General features: G+C 45.1%; 1 protein-coding gene and 1 pseudogene across 2 annotated transcripts in view; both read left to right on the top strand.

The window, feature by feature from the left end:
• The window catches only part of LOC311112143 (uncharacterized protein), a 31,750-nt gene that overhangs the window by 3,219 nt on the left and 5,131 nt on the right, over positions 1 to 23,400 (top strand). Inside the window, exons 3-5 of the mRNA XM_084155118.1 lie at positions 9,196 to 9,791; positions 15,210 to 15,633; positions 16,262 to 16,339. Of these exons, the coding sequence (XP_084011244.1) occupies positions 9,196 to 9,791; positions 15,210 to 15,633; positions 16,262 to 16,339 (1,098 nt within the window). The remainder of the gene's footprint in view (positions 1 to 9,195; positions 9,792 to 15,209; positions 15,634 to 16,261; positions 16,340 to 23,400) is intronic.
• On the top strand, positions 8,642 to 9,644 carry LOC311112062 (E3 ubiquitin/ISG15 ligase TRIM25-like; annotated as a pseudogene). Its single transcript has one exon. The product of its transcript is annotated as an E3 ubiquitin/ISG15 ligase TRIM25-like (transcript).

Genomic DNA, 23,400 nt, shown 5'->3' on the forward strand with positions numbered 1-23,400 from the left:
GTTATCCTGCCACCACATAGCCAGATCTCTGACCTCCTCCCTATAGGCTGTCTCATCATTGTCGGTGATCAGGCCTACCACTGTTGAGTCGTCAGCAAACTTAATGATGGTGTTGGAGTCGTGCCTGGCCATGCAGTCATGGGTGAACAGGGAGTACAGGAGGAGACTGAGCACGCACCCCTGAGGGGCCCCCGTGTTGAGGATCAGCAAGGCAGATGTGTTGTTACCTACCCTTACCACCTGGGGGCGGCCCGTCAGGAAGTCCAGGATCCAGTTGCAGAGGGAGGTGTTTAGTCCCAGGATCCTTAGCTTAGTGATGAGCTTTGAGGGCACTATGGTGTTGAACGCTGAGCTGTAGTCAATGAACAGCATTCTCACGTAGGTGTTCCTCTTGTCCAGGTGGGAAAGGGCAATGTGGAGTGCAATAGAGATTGCATCATCTGTGGATCTGTTGGGGCGGTATGCAAAATGGAGTGGGTCTAGGGTTTCTGGGATAATGGTGTTGATGTGAGCCATGACCAGCCTTTCAAAGCACTTCATGGCTACATGGTGAGCGCTACGGGTCAGTAGTCATTTAGGCAGGTTATCTTAGTGTCCTTGGGCACAGGGACGATGGTGGTCTGCTTTAAACATGTTGGTATTACAGACTCAGTCAGGGACATGTTGAAAATGTCAGTGAAGACACTTGCCAGTTGGTCAGCACATGCTCGGAGTACACGTCCTGGTAATCCATCTGGCCCCGCGGCCTTTTAAATGTTGACCTGCTTAAAAGTCTTTCTCACATCGGCTACGGAGAGTGTGATCACATAGTCATCAGGAACAGCTGGTGCTCTCATGCATGCTTCAGTGTTGCTTGCCTCGAAGCGAGCATAGAAGTGATTTAGCTCGTCTGGTAGGCTTGTGTCACTGGGCAGCTTGCGGCTGTGCTTCCCTTTGTAGTCTGTAATAGTTTTCAAGCCCTGCCACATCCGACGAGCGTCAGAGCCGGTGTAGTACGATTCAATCTTAGTCCGGTATTGACTCTTTGCCTGTTTGATGGTTCATCGGAGGGCATAGCGGGATTTCTTATAAGTGTCTGGGTTAGAGTCCCGCTCCTTGAAAGCGGCAGCTCTACCCTTTAGCTCAGTGCGGATGTTGCCTGTAGTCCATGGCTTCTGGTTTGGGTATGTACGTACGGTCACTGTGGGGATGACGTCATCAATGCACTTATTGATGAAGCCAGTGACTGATATGGTGTACTCCTCAATGCTATCTGAAGAATCCCAGAACATATTCCAGTCTGTGCTAGCAAAACAGTCCTGTAGCTTAGCATCTGCGTCATCTGATCACTTTTTTATTAACCGAGTCACTGGTGCTTCCTGCTTTAGTTTTTGCTTATAAGCAGGAATCAGGAGGATAGAGTTATGATCAGATTGGCCAAATGGAGGGCGAGGGAGAGCTTGTATGCGTCTCTGTGTGTGGAGTAAAGGTGGTCTAGAGTTTTCTTCCTCTGGTTGCACATTTAACATGCTGGTAGAAATTAGGTAGAACGGATTTAAGTTTCCCTGCATTAAGGTCTCTGGCGAGCCAAACCTCGAGACTTCCTTAGTATTAGATTTTATGCACCAGCTGTTGTTTACAAATATACACAGACCGCCACCCCTTGTCTTACCGGAGTCAGCCGTTCTATCCTGCCGATGTAGCGTATATCCCGTCAGCTGTATGTTGTCCATGTCGTGAAACGTAAGATATTACAATTTTGAATGTCCTGTTGGTAGGATAACCGTAATCTTAGGTCCTCCAATTTGTTATCAAATGATTGAACATTGGCTAATAGGATTGATGGAAGAGGCAGTCTACTCGCTCGCAGTCGAATCCTTACAAGGCACATCGACCTATGTCCACAATATCTCTGTCTCTTTATCATGCAAATGACGGGGATTTGGGCCTTTTCGGGTGTCTGTAGGATATCCTTCGCGTCCGACTCGTTGAAGAAAACATCTTCATCCAATACGAGGTGAGTAATCGCTGTCCTGATATCCAGAAGCTATTTTTGGTCATAAGAGACGGTGGCAGAAACATTATGTACAGAATAAATTACAAATAACGCGAAAAAACACACATAGTAGTACAATTGGTTAGAGGGCTGTAAAACGGCAGCCATCTTCTCCGGCGCCACTTCGAGACTGGTTCCACAGTTCTGTACTCTGATAAAGGACATACTTTTCCATTGAGCTGGCTGTGGATCTAAGACAGTGAACATAATAATGGAAGTACTGTGCCTTTGAGCAGGTTGTTGGTTTAGGTGAGGATGAGTTGAGGGATCTCCAAAAGGGTAATGATGAAGGAGACTTTGGCCACAGTGCCCAAGTGGTAGCGGACCAGACTCAGCATAGACGACAGGATGAGGGTCGGCGGCAGCTGGGATTTATTCCTGATTTCCTCCCCAGGGTACAGGAAAAGCAGAGTTAGAAATAGAGAAACTCATACAGGACAGACCTGGGTTCACAATATATTTGTTTTCATTCAAATACTTTGATTGAGCAGGTATGGACTGAAAAATGAATACTTTGAACGTACTGGATCACAAAGAAATACAATTCTTACGTTATCTTGTAGTTTTCCAATAAAATGGTCTGATGGTGATGTGGATATACTCGGAATACATATCCCAAATGAAATAAATGATCTCACTCCAATAAATTGTAATAGAAAGTAAGTAAAAATAGATAAGATCTTGCTAACATGGAAATGTAAATACCTGTCTATTTGTGGAAAAATCACCCTGATTAACTATTTAGTATTATCCCAGTTTACCTATTTGCTTATGGTCTTGCCTACGCCTAGCGAACAGCTTTTTAAATTATATGAGAAAAAAAATATTATATTTTCTTTGGAACGGCAAGCCAGACAAAATTAAATGGGCCTATTTATATAATGAATATGAACAGAAATTATTACATATTAAAGCATTAGACCTATCACTAAAAGCTTCAGTCATACAAAAGTTATACTTAAATCCGAACTGGTTCTTTAGCAAATGAGTAAGATTGTCTCACTCCATGTTCAAGAATGGCCTTTTTCCATTTATTCAGATTGCAACCTGTCATTTTCAGTTGTTTTAAAAGGAAATCAACTCCCAAATATCACTATTTCTAAAACAAGCCATAGAAAGTTGGTTCCAATTTCAATTTAATCCTCCAGGAACGACAGAATGCAACAAATATTGTGGTTAAACTCAAATATACTAATTAATAAAATAAATGTTTAAAAAGGTATAATCTTCGTAAATGATATCATAGGTAGGACTGGTGGAGTTATGTCGCACATGCAGCTAACAAAAACATATGGAAATGTCTGTTCTACCCAAAATTACAACCAAATAATTGTAGCATTACCGCAAAAATGGAAGAGGAAAGTGGAAGGGGGGAAAAGTAAGGAACTTGTCTGTCGGCCCTGCATTAAATACCATAAATGGTTAAAGAAAATTGTGATAAATAAAAAAGTATACCAGTCCCATATAGATTGCAAAATAGTTGGGAAGAGATTTTTGACGTACCGATTCCGTGGCAAATTGTTTATGAACTGATAGGCAAAACAACGCCGGATTCAAAACTTCGAATTTTTTAATTTAAATTATTATACCACTGGAATTGTATTTATATGGGGGATACAATCTTCCCAGCTGTGCAGATTTTGCTGCGAAGACACAGAATCATTGGATCATCTGTTTTGGTACTGTCCATTTGTAGCTTGTTTTTGGTCACAGGTCCAGGAATGGCTGAAGGATTGCAATATTTACCTGGAGCTAACCCTGCAGATAGCACTACTGGGTAATCTGAAAAGTCATAGTCAATCGATCAATAATATACAAATAATTTTAGCAAAAATGTTTATTTTCAATTTACAATCTGTAGAAACAATGAGAATAGAAGGGTTCAAAACGTTTGTGAAACATCCCAGTACAGTTGAAAAATATATGGCAAATAGAAATCCAATAGTATAGTGAGTTCAGACGGGAACGGTGCATTACTGAGGCAGGGTTATAGACTGTTCAGGGTTATGTTCTTGCTGGGGGTATAGACTGGTGAAAACAAGGTTCTATGGTCAGGTTGGAGGTGGGTAGTAGCAGTGGTGGGAAAAAGTACTCAATTGTCATACTTGAGTAAAAGGTACCTTAATAGAAAATGACTTAAGTGGTATTTTACTGGGTGACTTTCACTTATGTAAAAGTATCTGGTTCTCTGTAGCTCAGCTGGTAGAGCACAGCGCTTGTAACGCCAAGGTAGTGGGCTCGATCCCCGGGACCACCCATACACAAAAAAAAGAAAGAATGTATGCACGCATGACTGTAAGTCGCTTTGGATAAAAGCGTCTGCTAAATGGCATATTATATTATTATTATTATAATATGGATGGTGTTAAGAGATAGATGGGAGGTGTTGAATGGAGCTGAAGAATGGGACTAATAACAACTAATAGCAACTAATAACTACAAGATACAGTGAGGGAAAAAAGTATTTGATCCCCTGCTGATGTTGTACGTTTGCTCACTGACAAAGAAATGATCAGTCTATAATTTGAATGGTAGGTTTATTTGAACAGTGAGAGACAGAATAACAACAAAAAATCCAGAAAAAAGCATGTCAAAAATGTTATAAATTGATTTGCATTTTAATGAGGGAAATAAGTATTTGACCCCTCTGCAAAACATGACTTAGTACTTGGTGGCAAAACCCTTGTTGGCAATCACAGAGGTCAGACGTTTCTTGTAGTTGGCCACCAGGTTTGCACACATCTCAGGAGGGATTTTGTCCCACTCATCTTTGCAGATCTTCTCCAAGTCATTAAGGTTTCGAGGCTGACGTTTGGCAACTCGAACCTTCAGCTCCCTCCACATATTTTCTATGGGATTAAGGTCTGGAGACTGGCTAGGCCACTCCAGGACCTTAATGTGCTTCTTCTTGAGCCACTCCTTTGTTGCCTTGGCCGTGTGTTTTGGGTCATTGTCATGCTGGAATACCCATCCATGACCCATTTTCAATGCCCTTGCTGAGGGAAGGAGGTTCTCACCCAAGATTTGACGGTACATGGTCCCGTCCATCGTCCCTTTGATGCGGTGAAGTTGTCCTGTCCCCTTAGCAGAAAAACACCCCCATAGCATAATGTTTCCACCTCCATGTTTGACGGTGGGGATGGTGTTCTTGGGGTCATAGGCATTATTCCTCCTCCTCCAAACACGGCGAGTTGAGTTGATGCCAAAGAGCTCCATTTTGGTCTCATCTGACCACAACACTTTCACCCAGTTCTCCTCTGAATCATTCAGATGTTCATTGGCAAACTTCAGACGGGCATGTATGTGTGCTTTCTTGAGCAGGGGGACCTTGCGGGCGCTGCAAGATTTCAGTCCTTCACGGCGTAGTGTGTTATCAATTGTTTTCTTGGGGACTATGGTCCCAGCTGCCTTTCAGATCATTGACAAGATCCTCCCGTGTAGTTCTGGGCTGATTCCTCACCGTTCTCATGATCATTGCAACTCCACGAGGTGAGATCTTGCATGGAGCCCCAGGCCGAGGGAGATTGACAGTTGTTTTGTGTTTCTTCTATTTGCGAATAATCGCACCAACTGTTGTCACCTTCTCACCAAGCTGATTGGCGATGGTCTTGTAGCCCATTCCATCCTTGTGTAGGTCTACAATCTTGTCCCTGACATCCTTGGAGAGCTCGTTGGTCTTGGCCATGGTGGAGAGTTTGGAATCTGATTGATTGATTGCTTCTGTGGACAGGTGTCTTTTATACAGGTAACAAACTGAGATTAGGAGCACTCCCTTTAAGAGTGTGCTCCTAATCTCAGCTCGTTACCTGTATAAAAGACACCTGGGAGCCCGAAATCTTTCTGATTGAGAGGGGGTCAAATACTTATTTCCCTCATTAAAATGCAAATCAATTTATAACATGTGTTTTTCTGGATTTTTTTGTTGTTATTCTGTCTCTCACTGTTCAAATAAACATACCATAAAAATTATAGACTGATCATGTCTTTGTCAGTGGGCAAACGTACAAAATCAGCAGGGGATCAAATACTTTTTCCCCCCCATTGTTTGTATATATATATATATATATATACACAGTTGAAGTCGGAAGATTACATACACCTTAGCCAAATACATTTAAACTCAGTTTTTCACAATTCCTGACATTTAATCGTAGTAAAAATTCCCTGTCTTTGTTCAGTTAGGATCACCACTTTATTTTAAGAATGTGAAATGTCAGAATAATAGTAGAGAGAATGATTTATTTCAGCTTTCATTTATTTCTTTCATCACATTCCCAGTGGGTCAGAAGTTTACATACAGTCAATTAGTATTTGGTAGCATTGCCTTTAAATTGTTTAACTTGGGTCAAACGTTTCAGGTAGCCTTCCACATGTTTCCCACAATAGGTTAGGTGCATTTTTGCCCATTTCTCCTGACAGAGCTGGTGTATATGAGTCAGGTTTGTAGGCCTCCTTGCTCGCACACGCTTTTTCAGTTCTGCCCACAAATGTTCTATAGGATTGAGGTCAGGGCTTTGTGATGGCCACTTCAAAACCTTGACGTTGTTGTCCTTAAGCCATTTTCCATTGGAAGACCTATTTGCGACCAAGCTTTAACTTCCTGACTGGTGTCTTGAGACCTTGCTTCAATATATCCACGTAATTTTCCTTCCTCATGATGCCATCTATTGTGTGAAGTGCACCAGTCCCTCCTGCAGCAAAGCACCCCCACACCGTGCTTCACGGTTGGGATGGTGTTCACCGCTTGCAAGCATCCCCCTTTTTCCTCCAAACATACCGATGGTCATTATGGCCAAACAGTTCTATTTTTATTTCATCAGACCAGAGGACATTTCTCCAAAAAGTACAATCTTTGTCCCCATGTGCAGTTGCAAACCGTAGTCTGGCTTTTTTATGGCGGTTTTGGAGCAGTGGCTTCTTCCTTGCTGAGCGGCCTTTCAGGTTATGTCGAAATTGGACTCGTTTTACTGTGGATATAGATACTTTTGTACCTCCAGCATCTTCACAAGGTCCTTTGCTGTTGTTCTGGGATTGATTTGCACTTTTCGCACCAAAGTACCTTCATCTCTAGGAGACAGAACGCATCTCATCCCTGAGCGGTATGACGGCTGCGTGGTCCCATGGAGTTTATACTTGCGTACTATTGTTTGTACAGATGAACGTGGTACCTTCAGGCATTTGGAAATTGCTCCCAAGGATGAACCAGACTTGTGGAGGTCTACCATTTGTTTTCTGAGGTCTTGGCTGATTTATTTTTATTTTCCCATGATGTCAAGCAAAGAGGCACTGAGTTTGAAGGTAGGCCTTGAAATACATCCACAGGTACACCTCCAATTGACTCAAATGATGTCAATTAGCCTATCAGAAGCTTCTAAAGCCATGACATCATTTTCTGGAATTTTCCAAGCTGTTCAAAGGCACAGTCAACTTAGTGTATGTAAACTTCCTACCCACTGGAATTGTGATACAGTGAATTATACGTGAAATAAATTTGTCTGTAAACAATTGTTGGAAAAAATTACTTGTGTCATGCACAAAGTAGATGTCCTAACCGACTTGCCAAAACTATAGTTTGTTAACAAGAAATTTGTGGAGTGGTTGAAAAACGAGTTTTAATGACTCCAACCTAAGTGTATGTAAACTTCCAACTTCAACTGTATATATATATATGATTAGAATTTTTTGTAAACTTAAGTATACTTTACAATACTTGTAATATATTAAAATACACTTTTTTTTCGATTGGGAAGCAAATCTTTTCCAAACTGCCTGAACTCCATTTGCTGTCGATCTTTAATTTGTTGTTCATTAATGAATTGTGTATTTTGTAAACAAGAGGACCACAATGGAAATACGTTTCTAAACTTTTTTTGTGTTATCCTCAATGATTTTTAAATGCATTGTATCCACATGTGTGGTTGTGTTTTTTAAATTGTCAAATAAAAAATATATAATATCAAGAATGAATAGAGATCAGCCATGTGAAGGGTTAATTATTTTCCAGGGCACAGAGCAGCACTGTGTGGGGAGGAGCATGTTGATGTCACTCTGTAGCTCAGCTACAGAGTGACATGCTGTCCTCTGTAGCTCAGCTGGTAGAGCACGGCGCTTGTAACGCCAAGGTAGTGGGTTCGATCCCCGGGACCACCCATACACAAAAATGTATGCACGCATGACTGTAAGTCGGTTTGGTTAAAAGCGTCTGCTAAATGGCATATTATTATTATTATTATTATTATTATTATTACTTTACTAATGTGAAACTAAAGTTGCTAGACATATTGCATGTTGCACACACAAGCAAACTCTCTCAAACTGACGCTCCAGGGCTTTCTTTGGTCAGAAAGATCAGAGAAATCAAATTCTCTTCAGGTGAGTAGAGATTTACAAGGTCAGATCAAAATTCATTCTACTGTGCAAATTCTTCTATTCTCCTGTTTTATTTTACAGTACCTATGTTTAACTATATTTGGTAAATTGACTATTCTAAACTGTATGTTCGTTGTATGGTTAAACCTTTAATGTTATGTTGGCGATAGCACAAAAATTATCGAGACATGAATCATTCAAGGAAATAATCTCTAGTTCCACCATCTCGCTCTAGATATGGCTTCCTCCAGCATTCTCCTGTCTGAAGAGCAGTTCCTGTGCTCTATCTGTCTGGATGTGTTCACTGAGCCAGTCACCACTTCATGTGGACACAGCTTCTGCATGGCCTATATCACTAAGTACTGGAATAGCAAGGACCTGTGTCAATGTCCACTGTGTAAGGAGAAATTCTACAGACGACCTGAGCTTCGTGTCAACACAACGTTAAGAGAGGTTGTAGAGAATAAAAAAAAAAATGAGAGACAGAAGTGACGATGAGTCCGCTCCTAAACTCGGAAAAGTGCCCTGTGATGTCTGCACTGGGATGAAGCGCAAGGCCCTAAAGTCCTGCCTGGTGTGTCAGACCTCTTACTTTGAGACTCACCTGGAGCCTCATCAGATAGCCTCACCCTTAAAGAGACACAAACTGATCGACCCTGTGGTGAACCTAGAAGACAGGATGTGTAAGAAGCATGACAGAATCCTGGAGCTGTTCTGTAGGACTGACCAGACATGTGTGTGTCAGTTCTGAATTGAGGAAGACCACAAGACTCATGACACTGTCCATATAGAGGAAGAGTGTGGAGAGAGGAAGGCTCAGCTGGGGAAAACTGAGGCAGAAGTGCAGCAGATTATCCAGGAGAGTCTGCAGAAGGTTAAAGATATCAAACTCTCAGTAGATCTCAGCAAGAGATATGCAGAGAGAGAGATAGCAGACAGCGTGCAGGTTTTCACTGCTCTGGTGCTCTCCATTGAGAAAAGCCAGGCTGAGCTAATTGAGGTGATTGAGGAGAAGCAGGAAGCAGTTGAGATGCGGGCTGAAGGGCTCATTAAAGAGCTGGAGCAGGAAATCACTGAGCTAAAGAGGAGAAGCACTGAGCTGAAGCAGCTCTCACAGACTGAGGACAACCTCCAACTTCTCCAGAGCTTCCTATCCCTAGTGTGCACCCCTCCACCCACCAAGGACTGGTCTGATGTCAGTGTTCACAGTGATCTGTGTGTGGGGACTGTGAGGAGAGCTGTGTCTAAGCTGGAGAAGACACTGAATAAAGCGATGGAGAAGCTGGCTGAAGTCAAACTGAAGAGGATTCAGCAGTATGCAGTGGATGTGACTCTGGACCCTGATACAGCACATCCCTGGCTCATCCTGTCTGAAGATGGCAAACAAGTAAGAACACCACAGAAACGTTCTGACAATCCAAAAAGGTTTGATCATTTTGCCATTGTTCTTGGAAAGAATGGCTTCTCCTCAGGGAGATTTTACTATGAGGTGATTGTTAAGGGGAAGACATCATGGGTTTTAGGAGTGGCAAGAGAGTCCACTGACAGGAAGGAGAATATCACACTGACACCTGAGGATGGACTCTGGACTGTGATGCTAAGGGATGAGAATGTGTACCAAGCCTGTACCTCCCACTATATCCTCCTCTCCCTGAGAGAGAAGCCCCAAAAGGTTGGGGTGTTTGTTGATTATGAGGAGGGTCAGGTCTCCTTTTATGATGTGGAGGCCAGGTCTCATATCTATTCTTTCACTGGATGCACCTTTACAGAGAATCTCTATCCATACTTAGTCCCCTCTGATAATGATGATGGTCAAAACTCAGCCCCTCTCATCATCTCTCCTGTCAATCACACACACCGATTAAACGATGGAGAGAGAACTGTTTGTCCTAACAGATATTTTAAAATGCACATTTACAAATCATTACATGTATCAATATGTTTACAAATTAGTGTATTTAGTCAGATTGACATGTCACATGATTCGAATGTCCACGGATGTCCTCTGAAATTGTATCAACAAATGAAAATGTAAAGTGTTCTGTACATCTTAACATGGATAATAAATGCTTGTATTTACTGAAAATGAAGACTCAAGTGGAATTAACGTAAATAAAATAAGTAATAAAAGTTGTGTTGCTTTGATTATTTACCCATAATTATTTTACAGACGGAGAACTATCCTTTAAAGTGATATTCCTTTTCTCTGTTTCTCTCTTATTCCCTCTCTAAGTAAATCTGATGATAAAGGCCAAACTCAGCCTTTGAACTGGTTGTGGATGTAGATGAATATGACTTTAAAGAGCAAATCCACAGTTGAAACAATAACAAAGTGGCCTCCCAGCTTCTGTTTTGGTAAAAAGCTGAGGGATGGGCCTGGAGAAATGTAACCACTCTTAGAATAATAGACGGAGCTATGGATGCAAGGACTGACCATCCAGTATATCAAAATCATTGTTTTAACCATGGTTTGAGGCTATATAGTTTGTTTACATTTACAATGTTTACAAACATTGGAGACAAACAAGTGTATATTTTGGGTTCTCATGGGGTGTGACAGTTGAACTATGGTCATGAAGCATTTATAAGTTATATTTTTCAAGAATCAATGGGTATCTATCATTCATTTATCCATCAAAATATTGATGTAGCAATCACAGATTGTCCCTTTTAATTTTGTTTTTGAAACTGTATAAGTGAATGTGGTAAAATACATACTCAGCCTTTGAGCTGGTTCTACAGTTCTGTACTTCGATAAAGGACATACTTTTCCATTGAGCTGTCTGTGTATCAAAGACAGTAAATATGATAAGGGAAGTACTGTGCCATTGAGCTGGTTGTTGGTTTCAAATCAAATCAAATCACATTTTATTTGTCACATACACGTGTTTAGCAGATGTTATAGCGGGTGTAGCGAAATGCTTGTGCTTCTAGCTCCGACAATGCAGTAATATCTAAGAATTTCACAACATATACCCAATACACACAAAAAAGTAAGGAATGGGATTTAAGAATATATACATATATGGACAAGAAATGACAGAGCGGCATGGACTAAGATATAGAATAGAATGCAGTATATACATATGAGATGAGTAGTGCAAGATATGTAAACATTATTAAAGTGACTAGTGTTCCATTTCTTAAAGTGGCCAGTGATTTCAATAGGCAGCAGCAGCCTCTAATGTGCTAGTGATGGCTATTTAACAGTCTGATGGCCTTGAGATAGAAGCTGTTTTTCATTCTCTCGGTCCCAGCTTTAATGCATCTGTACTGACCTCGCCTTCTGGATGATAGCGGGGTGAACAGGCAGTGGCTCAGGTGGTTGATGTCCTTGATGATCTTTTTGGCCTTCCTGTGACATCGGGTGCTGTAAGTGTCTTGGAGGGCGGGTAGTTTGCCCCCGGTAATGCGTTCAGCAGACCGCACCACCCTCTGGAGAGCCCTGCAGTTGTGGGCAGTGCAGTTGCCATACCAGGCGGTGATACAGCCCGACAGGATGCTCTCAATTGTGCATCTGTAAAGGTTTGTGAGGGTTTTAGGTGGTAAGCCACATTTCTTCAGCCTCCTGAGGTTGAAGAGGCTCTGTTGTGCCTTCTTCACCACACTGTCTGCGTGGGTGGACCATTTCAGTTTGTCGGTGATGTGTACGCCAAGGAACTTGAAGCTTTCCAACTTCTCCACTGCGGTCCTGTCGAGCGTTTGATTGAGCAGGTATGGAGTGCCAGATGGGCAGGGTCTGTACTTTTGGGACTATTTAATTGCTTCCGTTGCATCAGGAGAGAACAATCAAGTGCACCTAACGTATTCAACAGAAAAACAAATACTTTGAACCCTGGGCTGATACGGGGCTATTTCCTAATTAACACATCACAATCACAAGCATTTCACTGTATTCATTAAATATACTGTTTTATTGTTGGGGATATACACTGTTTTTAGGACACCCTGAAAAAAAAACATGTCCCCCTTAGAACGTATCCTGTCTTGCCCCAAAGCTTGTTTTCCTTTCTTTTATTACTCTGTATAAAAATGTTATCAAAAATATTATTGGTTCAAACTCATGAAGGGAATAGAGATACAGTCATATAGAATCCCTTTTTTCATGGATACAATATTACAAACTCAATAAGCAGTAATGACTCAGTGTCTCCACAATTTAGGGATTTCCAGTTCTGGTCATGCATTGCCTCTGACATAAGACAACCTCAGCACTTGTACGACCTGCATTTAATATATTAAACTAATATAAAACATCCTCATCAGAGTAAATGTCTCCTTCATATTTGATCCACAGTAGTAACATGATCTTGTTAACAGGTGAGGGAGAACACCTTGTACAAATTTAGAATTAAAAAAAATCACATTTCCAAAAATGTCCATGCAAGACAATGTCTGTTATGCTAGTCAGCTGTATTTGTCAAAATTGTATTAGATGTACCAATGCAGCGCAAGTAGCGACCATGATCATCATTACCACAATCTAAAAGTACATTGATATACAAACACTTCTAGTGTACAGTAGTAGTGGTTAAAAATAACAGTGATGACATGGAATGCATTTTAATGAGGGCGGGCTCCTCAATGAGGGAGGGCTCTTTGCATTCCAGGATTTACAAACAATATTTAAATTTACCAGGCAAATCCTTCTTCTTTTATTTAAAACTTTGCTCTGACATGTAAGATTAGGGTGTCCCTTGATGCGAAACACTATCAATTGACACCCTCCGCTAAATTTGAGAGAACTGGTCTAATCCCAGGGGACTGGTTTCTGATCTATACTTGCATTTCTTAAAAGCATCTCAGAAGCCCCTGCCAATTGACCAACTATGGAAGAGAGCACAGGAGGTTGGTGGTACCTTAATTGGGGAGGACTGGCTCGTGGTAATGGCTGGAGCGGAATATGTGGAATGGTTTCAAATACATCCAACATGGTTTTCATGTGTTTGATGCCATTCCATTCGCTTCGTTACAGCCATTATTATGAGCCGTCCTCCCCTCAGCAGCCTCCAATGGAAGAGAGAGGTCTCACCTTCAGTCACTAAAATTAACTGGCAATCTGAATGGTCTAATTATATTCTTTATTCTAGAAATCCCAATCATCAGAATATCTATTTTATTAGGAAGTATGTTCCTCAGCTGTGCATGTTTCCTTATGTGGAATAAACAATCATTGTCAACTTTCTCTGCACTCTTCTGAACAGGAATTCAGAAAGTACTTCAAAACTCAATATTGGCACTGAAACTGCAGTGCCTTGCAAAAGTATTCATACCTCTTGGATTTCTTCACATTTTCTTGTTACAAAGTGGGATTAAAATGTATTTAATTTATTTAGATCTTATTTAGGTGCTTCATAGCAAAGGGGGTGAATATATATGCATGCACCACTTTTCTGTAATTAATTTTTTCGCATTTTTTGAAAGAAGTTATTTTTTCATTTCACTTCACCAATTTGAACTATTTTGGTATGTCCATTACATGAAATCCAAATAAAAATCCATTTAAATTACAGGTAGTAATGCAACAAAATAGGAAAAACTACAAGGGGGATGAATACTTTTGCAAGGCACTGTAACTATATGAGGGGGGAGTGTGTTCAATTTATTTGACAGTACTTATCTACATGTGATATTTCCAGTATATATTTTTTTTTATTGTTTTCTTTGCAAAAATGTATAAAAACGTGTTTTTATCTTTGTCATTATGGGGTATTGTGTGTAGATTGAATTCACTATATATCGTTTTATTGTTTCTCCCTCTTAGTGGATATCTTAATGACATACAGACACAAACCCATGTCCCCCATTGATCTGAACCTCTCTTACCCAACAGCTCTCACAAACACAGGTGGACATTCCTTATTTTTGTTGTTTTATTACTCTGCTAAAAATGTTATTAAAAATATTCCGGGTTAAAACTCTGTTTGCATTCATAAATAGAGATACTGTCATAGAGAATCCTTTTTCTATGGATAGAGTATTACAAACTCAATAAGCAGTAATGACTCAATGTTGCCACAATATAGGGATTGTCAGTTATGATAATGCTTTGCCTTTAACATAAGACAATATATTTAACAAATATACATTGAACAAAAATATAAACGCAACATGAAACAATTTCAAAGATTTTAATGAGTTACAGTTCATATAAGGAAATTAATTAATTAATTAATTAGACCCTAATTTATGACTGAGAATACAGATATGCATCTGTTGGTAACAGATACCTTAGAAAAAGGTAGGTAGGGGCGTGGATCATAAAATCAGTCAGTATCTGGTGTGACCACCATTTGCCTCATGCAGCACGACACATCTCCTTTCGAATAGAGTTGATCAGGCTGTTGATTGTGTCCTGTGGAATGTTGTCCCACTCCTCTTCAATGGCTGTGCGAAGTAGCTGGATATTAGCAGGAACTGGAACATGTTGTCTACACGTCTCTCCAAAATATCCCAAACATGCTCAATGGGTGACATGTCTGGTGAGTGTGCAGGCCATGGAAGAACTAGGGCATTTTCAGCTTCCAGGAATTGTGTACAGATTCTTGCAACATGGGGCCGTGCATTATCATGCTGAAACATGAGGTGATGGCTGCGGATGAACAGGCCTCAGGATCTCATCACGGTATCTTTGTGCATTCAAATTGCCATCAATTAAAGGCAATTGCGTTTGTTGTCTGTAGCTTATGCCTGCGCATACCATAACACTACCTCCACCCTGGGGCACTCTGTTCATAACAATGACTTCAGCAAACCGCTCTTCCACACAACGCCATACATGATGTCTGCCATCTGCCCGGAACAGTTGAAACTGGTAGCACACTTCACTAGCGTACCAGTGGCCATCAAAGGTGAGCATTTGCCCACTGAAGTCGGTGATCATGCCGAACTGGAGTCAGGTCAAGACCCTGGTGAGGATGATAAGCATGCAGATGAGGACAGACTCCTGGAGATGTTCTGTAGGACTGACCAGACATGTGTGTGTCAGTTCTGCACTGAGGCAGACCACAAGACTCATGACACTGTCTCTATAGAGGAAGAGTGTGGAGAGAGGAAGACTCAGCTGGGGAAAACTGAGGCAGAAGTGCAGCAGATTGTCAAGGAGCGACTGATGAAGGTTAAAAGTATCAAACTCTCAGTAGATCTCAGCAAGAGAGACGCAGAGCGAGAGAAAGCAGAGATTGTGCAGGTCTTCACTGCTCTGGTGTGCTCCATTAAGAAAAGCCAGGGTGAGCTTGTTAAGGTAATTGAGGAGAAGCAGAAAGCAGTAGAGAGGCAGGCTGAAGTGCTTATTAAAGAGCTGGAGCAGGAAATCACTGAGCTAAAGAGGAGAAGGACTGAGCTGAAGCAGCTCTCACACACTGAGGACCACCTCCAACTTCTCCAGAGCTTCTGATTCGTGATGTGCACCCCTCCACCCACCAAGGACTGGTCAGTCAGTGTTCACAGTGATCTGTGTGTGGGGACTGTAAGGAGAGCTCTTTCTCAGCTGAAGGAGACACTTCATAAAGAGATGGAGAAGCTGCCTGGAGTCAAACTGAAGAGGATTCAGCAGTATACAGTGGATGTGACTCTGGACCCTGATACAGCACATCGCTGGCTCATCCTCTCTGATGATGGGAAACATTTGAGATATGAATTTACCTGACAATACAAAAAGGTTTGATCGTTTTGGCATTGTCCTTGGAGAGGATGGCTTATCCTCAGGGAGATTTTAGTATGAAGTGATGGTTAAGGGGAAGACTAAGTGGACTTTAGGAGTGGTCAGAGAGTCCATAGACAGGAAGGGGAACATCATATTGAGCCCTGAGCATGGACTCTGGACTTTGTACCTAAGGGACGTGAATGTGTACCAAGCCTGTACCTCCCACGCTATCCTCCTCTCCCTGAGAGAGAAGCCCCAGAAAGTGGGGGTGTTTGAGGACTATGAGGAGGGTCAGGTCTCCTTTTTAAAAAAAAATTATATATATATATATAAATCGTGTGTCTTGCCCATTCACTGTCTGAATGGCACACATACACAATCCATGTCTCAACGGTCTCATGGCTTAAAAATCCTTCTTTAACCTGTCTCCTCCCCTTCATCCACACTGATTGAAGTGGATTTAATAAATTATATCAATAAGAGATCATAGCTTTTCTCCTACCCATAATGCTGACATTCTTTGACAGAAAGAAAACTATTGTCACGATCGTCGTAGGGAATAGATGAGGACCAAGGCGCAGCGTTGCAGGCAAACATACTCGTTTATTAGCGAAACGTGATGAAAACAACAAAAGACGGTAACGTGACAGTTCACGGTTAAACACAACCAACTAGAAACAAGAACCCACAAAACACAAAGGAAAACCGACAGTATAAATATGGCTCCCAATCAGAGACAACCAGCAAACAGCTGACACTCGTTGCCTCTGATTGGGAGTCACTCAGGCCAACCTAGACATAGAACAACTAGACACTCAAACACAGCACATAAACACACGGAATCTACACACCCTGACTCAACATATAAAGTCCCCAGAGCCAGCGTGTGACAGTACCCCCCCCTAAAGGCGCGGACTGCGACCGCGCCTCAACAAAACCCACACAGGGGAGGGCTGGGTGGGCATTCCTCCTCGGAGGCGGCTCCGGCTCCGGGCTTGACCACCACCCTTCCATAATTCCCCCGTAGCGCCCCTGGTCCGGTCTGACCCCGCTGGATGGATCTGGACTGGACATCGACGGAGCGGATTGCTTACGCTCCGTTGTGGAGCAGCTGACCGGTACCTGATCAGGCACCAGACTGACGACGCGCACCCCTGGCTTGGCGCGTGAGGCAGGAACGGACCGGACCTGGCTGACGATGCGCCCCCCTGGCTTGGTGCGTGGAGCAGCAACGGACCGGACCGGGCTGACGATACGCACCCCTGGCTTGGTGCGTGGAGCCGGAACGGGCCTCACCGGACTGACGACTCGCACCCTTGGCTTGGTGCGTGGAGCAGGGACAGGCCGGGCTGGACTGGCGACGCACACCGTAGGCTTGGTGCGTGGAGCAGGGACAGGCCGGGCTGGACTGGCGACGCACACCGTAGGCTTGGTGCGTGGAGCAGGAACAGGCCGGACTGGGCTGTCGACGCACACCGTAGGCTTGGTGCGTGGAGCAGGGACAGGCCGGGCTGGGCTGGCGACGCACACCGTAGGCTTGGTGCGTGGAGCAGGGACAGGCCGAACTGGGCTGGCGACGCACCCCGTAGGCTTGGTGCGTGGAGCAGGAACAGGCCGGGCTGGGCTGGCGACGCACCCCGTAGGCTTGGTGCGTGGAGCAGGAACAGGCCGGGCTGGGCTGGCGACGCACACCGTAGGCTTGGTGCGTGGAGCAGGAACAGGCCGGACCGTACTGGGGACACACACCACTGGCCCTACACCGGGATCTGGAACGGGCCGGACCGGACTGGCAACACACGCCAGTACCTCTCGCCGTGCCTCTACATCCTTCATCCCCTCTTCGACCAGTGGCCCCCTTAACCTGGCGGCCTCCTCTGGCAACCCGCTGGGCCGCTCTATCGCGGCCTCCTGCTGGTCCGACGTCGTGAGCCCCCCCCTAAAAATTTTCTGGGAGTCTCTCTTCCCCGTGGGCCAGGCCTCGATAATTCTCGCCCAACTCTCGCTCCTCTGCTTCCAATCTCCGTCATTCAGCTCCTCATTCGGCTTGACCCAGTCGAAGCTCTGCCTCCACTGTTGCCAAGTCCACCCACTCTGCTCCTCACTAGGCTGCTTGGTCCAGTTCTGGTGGGTTCTTCTGTCACGATCGTCGTAGGGAATAGATGAGGACCAAGGCGCAGCGTTGCAGGCAAACATACTCGTTTATTAGCGAAACGTGATGAAAACAACAAAAGACGGTAACGTGACAGTTCACGGTTAAACACAACCAACTAGAAACAAGAACCCACAAAACACAAAGGAAAACCGACAGTATAAATATGGCTCCCAATCAGAGACAACCAGCAAACAGCTGACACTCGTTGCCTCTGATTGGGAGTCACTCAGGCCAACCTAGACATAGAACAACTAGACACTCAAACACAGCACATAAACACACGGAATCTACACACCCTGACTCAACATATAAAGTCCCCAGAGCCAGCGTGTGACAACTATCCCTCAAAGGGAAGCTGAACCAAATAAAACGACTTCTCTGGTTGAAAGCTGGTTATGTGGCATTGATTTTAGTCAAAACCAATTATTATTATTTCAAAATTGACTACAAAATGTAAATAGGATAATTTGTCATAATGTCAGTATCTTTCAAAACAGAGATATGCGAGATTCTGTTAAATGTATGACTTTCCTTGGTTATTTAAGGGTTGGGTTTTGATTTCAATCATGCCCAGTCATGCCCACTTGGCCTCTAAGACGGGGTGATAACAACTCAGACTTGTTTACATGCATACCAGACATCGTCACCAACGTAATGTTGAAAGAATGAGACTTCTTCATTATAAATGGCTTAGGTTTTCCCACCTCAAACATCCTCACATTTGATAGATAACGTTAGCATCACAAACCCATCTGTCATCAAAGCTACTCTAGAAAGGAGGAAATGCCTAATGCAATTTTGGATTCTTGAACATTCATGTTCACGATGTCATGCTGCGTCACACGGTTGCTAAGCCAATAGTCACTTCATTAAACTCAAATGAACTTAAATGAAAACCTAATACAAGTTATGTTGCTTTAATTATTAACATAATTTAGGTCTAATGCTGACCTTTGACAGAAAATTATACTATTTTTCATATACTCTATCAAAGTGAATCTAATATATGGCACGTCCTTAGCCTTTGATCTGGTTGTGGATGCAGGTGAGGATGGCCACAGTGCCCAGGTGGAAGCTGTCACGTCTCCTCCCGTTGCTCCCCTCCGGCATTCTGATTCACCGGTCTACTGAGCCACCGGCCTGAGCGCACCACCTCGGCAACACAGGAATGGAAACCCAACACACCCTAAGCACCTGCACCTCATCATCTCATCACCACCACTATATAGCCCTGGACTGTTCAGTCATTGTTGTGTGTAATTGTTAGCATCGTGTCGTTTTCTCGCGCCTTGTTATTATCTTTCTCATTGTTAAGTAAACCTTTACCTTGTTGATTCCTGCGTCTGCGTCCTGCCTCTTCGTATCCTCAGTACTCGTCACAGAATTACACACCTCTCACGAAAATGGATGCAGCAGGTAATCCTCCTGGAGTTTTCCAGCCTCGACCATCACCAGTAGCAGCTTGCCCAGTTGAACGCTGCCATGCAGGAAGTGCTCCAAACTCTGCATAAATCTGCCCAGCGCTCCGGTTACTCCTCAGGGAGCGGCGACTGCACCCAGTCCACCTGTTCCCGTGCTATCACCAACTATGCGCTAAAAACTACTAAATGTAGAGGCTTCCTGCTACATGTTTCACTTTATCTGGCGCTTCAGCCTGGGGCATATCCATCTGACCAAGCCAGGATAGCGCTAGTGATTTCGCTACTTAAAGGAAAGGCGCTGGATTGGGCCACGTCAGTCTGGGAAGGAGGTGAGGCCGCGGCGCTTCCCTACTCCACCTTCCTCGCTCGGTTCAGGGCGGTGTTTGATTATCCAAGGCAGGGAACGGACGAGGGTGAGAGTCTCCTCCAGCTACAACAGGGAGATGGGCCCGCGTCCGAGTACGCTCTGAGCTTTCGCACGGTGGCGGCGTCTTTCGGCTGGAATAAGCGTGCTCTGCGCACGGCCTTCAGGAGAGGCTTATGGGAGAACATCAAGACGGAACTCGCATGTCGGGACAATGAGATGGACCTTGATACCCTCATCGCAACGTCCATCCGTCTTGATGACATGTTGAGAGACAGACAGCGTTCCCAACACCACCCGGACCTCGACGCTCACGCCATTTGAGCTATGGAAGCCGCCCTGCCTCCGAGTCCTCACCAATGGAGGTGGACAGCACGCCCTACACCACCAAGGAACACAGATCTCCTGGCGGTTTACAATCTAGGCGGTATGACTCCTGTCGCCGCTCCGTGAGTGTTACGTCATCTCCTATCACAAAACCACTGTTTTTAGTTCCCATAACGGTGACTGGTTATTCCTTCTCTTCCATTTCCAATTCAATGATAGATTCCGGTTCAGTGGGGAACCTTATAGATAGCGAGCTGGTCTCTGAATGGGGGTTGCCCACCGTGCCACTGCCTTCTCCATTACACGTCTCCTCGCTGGACAATAAGCCACTTAGATCAGGCACCATTATGCACATCACTCTCCCCATCACCATTCCCACACTACCAGAGCACCCCACGAGGAGCTGTCATTCCACATCATCACTTCACCCCTTCACCGGATCGTCTTGGGATTGCCCTGGCTCAGACTACACAACCCCACCATTAATTAGATCACCAAGAGGATCACAGCCTGGTCCACCTCATGCGGGAAAACCTGCCTGCCAGTGGTTTGTTGTTCCACGTCAGCGGAGAGTCCGGATTCCGCCCTCCAGCCCAGCATTCCACGTGAGTATGCAGATCTCTCAGATGTCTTCTCTTCATCAAAGGCTATGTGTTTCCCTCCTCACAGGCCCTGGGACTGCGCTACTGACCTGTTGGAGGGACAACACCCCCCGAAGAGTCGCATTTACTCCCTTTCCAGGGCGGAGACTGAGGCCATAGAGAAGAATGTGGCGGAGACCCTGACACAGGGGTTCATCAGCCGCTCTACCTATCCTGCCTCCGCCAGCTTCTTCTTCATGGCCAAAAAAGATGGAGGATTGAGGCCGCGCATTGACTACAGGGGGCTGAACGCAGTCACCACCAAGTACCAGTACCCCCTCCCTCTGGTTCCGTTGGCCATCGAGCAGCTATGAGGGGCCCGGTACTTTACCAAGTTGGACCTGAATAGTGCAAACAACCTGATCCGAATTCGTGAAGGAGACGAGTGGAAGACTGCATTCAGCACTACCTCAGGCCACTATGAACACTACGTCATGCCCTACGGCCTCGCCAACGCGCCTTCTGTGTTCCAGTGCTTTGTCAATGACGTGTTCCGAGACATGCTGAGTCGACAGGTGGTTGTGTACATCGACAATATCCTGATCTACTCGGCTACGTTCGAGGAGCACGTCAGGGACATCAGAGCTGTCCTACTCCACCTCCGGGAACACAGCCTGTTGGTGAAGGGGGAGAAATTCGAATTCCACCAACAGGCCATCTCCTTCCTAGGATACAGGATCAGTCCTCAGGGGGTGTTCATGGAAAGAGAGAAGACGGACGCCGTCAGGCCATGGCCAGTCCCCACCACCAAGGGCCTACAGAGCATCCTGGGCTTCGTCAATTTCTACCGGCGTTTCATCAGTTCCTTCAGCTCCATAGCCGCCTCGCTCACCTCTCTCCTTAAGGGTGGGCCTCAGAAGCTGGCCTGGAACCCTGATGCTGACGCTGCCTTCAAGAGGCTGAAGGAGAGGTTCACCACTGCACCCATCCTAAAACACCCAGATCCATCTTGACCTTTCATCCTGGAGGAGGACGCATCTGAGGAGGGCGTGGGTGCGGTTCTCTCCCAGCGGCAAGGTAAGCCAGAGAAAATGTATCCCTGTGCCTTTTTCTCTAAAAAGCTTACCCCGCAGAGAGGAACTATGGAGTTGGAGACAGGGAGCTGTTGGCGGAGGTCCTCGCTCTGGAGGAATGGAGACACTGGCAGTAAGGCAGTCCATCCATTCCGGATTCTTACTGACCATCAGAATTTGGAGCACTTACGGGCAGCGAAACGGTTGAACTCTCGTCAAGCCAGGTGGGCCCAATTTCTTAATTCTGTCCTACCGCCCAGGCTCCCAGAATGTGAAAGCCGACACACTCTCCAGGATGCATCATACCAGAGAAAGGAAGGATCTGAGGGGTCCTATCCTACCCCCATCTCTCATCGTTGCACCTGTCGTTTGGGATGTGGAAGAAGACATCCGCCTGGCGGCTCAGGAGGACCCAGCGCCTGCCAACGCCCCTCTGGGGTGCGTGTATGTACCCACCAGTGTCCGTGACCGCCTGGTGATCTGGGCGCACACCACCTTTACGGCAGGGCACTCCGGTATTACGCGCACCCTGCATTCTCTATCACAAAAATACTGGTGGCCCACCTTGTTTAGTGATGTCTCTCGCTATGTCAACTCCTGTTCCATATGTCCCCAAATGAAGACACCTCGGAACGCCCCTGCAGGCAAACTAGTTCCTCTACCAGTGCCTCAGCGACCTTGATCACACCTGTCCATAGACTTTGTCACCGACCTCCCACGTTCTGACGGCTTCATCACAGTCATGGTGGTCGTAGACCGATTCTCAGAAATATGCCGTTTTTTTGCCACTAACTGGTCTTCCTTCTGCTCTCCAGGTCGTTGAGGTCCTGTTCCAACAGGTCTTCCGGCACTATGGACTTCCGGAGGACATCGTCTCGGACCGTGGCCCCCAATTCACCTCCCGAGTGTGGAAGGCTTTCCTGGTGAAGATCGGGGCCATGGCCAGCCTCACTTCCGGGTATAGGCCTCAGTCAAATGGGCAGGTGGAGCGCATGAACCTGGAGCTGGGGAAGTTTCTTTGTTGCCACTGTCAGGACCGGCAGGGTGAGTGGAAGAGGTTTCTTCCCTGGGCAGATAATGCCCAGAACTCCCTCGTTCACTCCTCCATGGGGCTCACTCTCTTCCAATGCTTCCTGGTGTACCAGCCAGCCCTGGTCCCTTGGACACCCAGCCAGACCGATGCTTCCGCTGTCGACGAGTGGTTCCGCAGGGCCGGACAGGTCTGGGATGCCGCCCATATCCGTCTCCAGGGGGCCATTCGTCGGCAGAAGGACCAAGCTGACCGCCACCGCAGTGAGGCTCCCGTATTCCAGCCTTGTAATCGTGTCTGGCTGTCCACTCAAAACCTCCCTCTCCACCTGCCCTGCAAGAAACTGAGCCCCCGGTTGGTGGGGCCGTTTAAAGAACTCCGGCGGATTAATGAGGTGCCGTAC

The sequence above is a fragment of the Coregonus lavaretus genome (genome assembly GCF_964263955.1).
Source record: "Coregonus lavaretus genome assembly, chromosome: 38".
Taxonomy (NCBI): Eukaryota; Metazoa; Chordata; class Actinopteri; order Salmoniformes; family Salmonidae; genus Coregonus; species Coregonus lavaretus.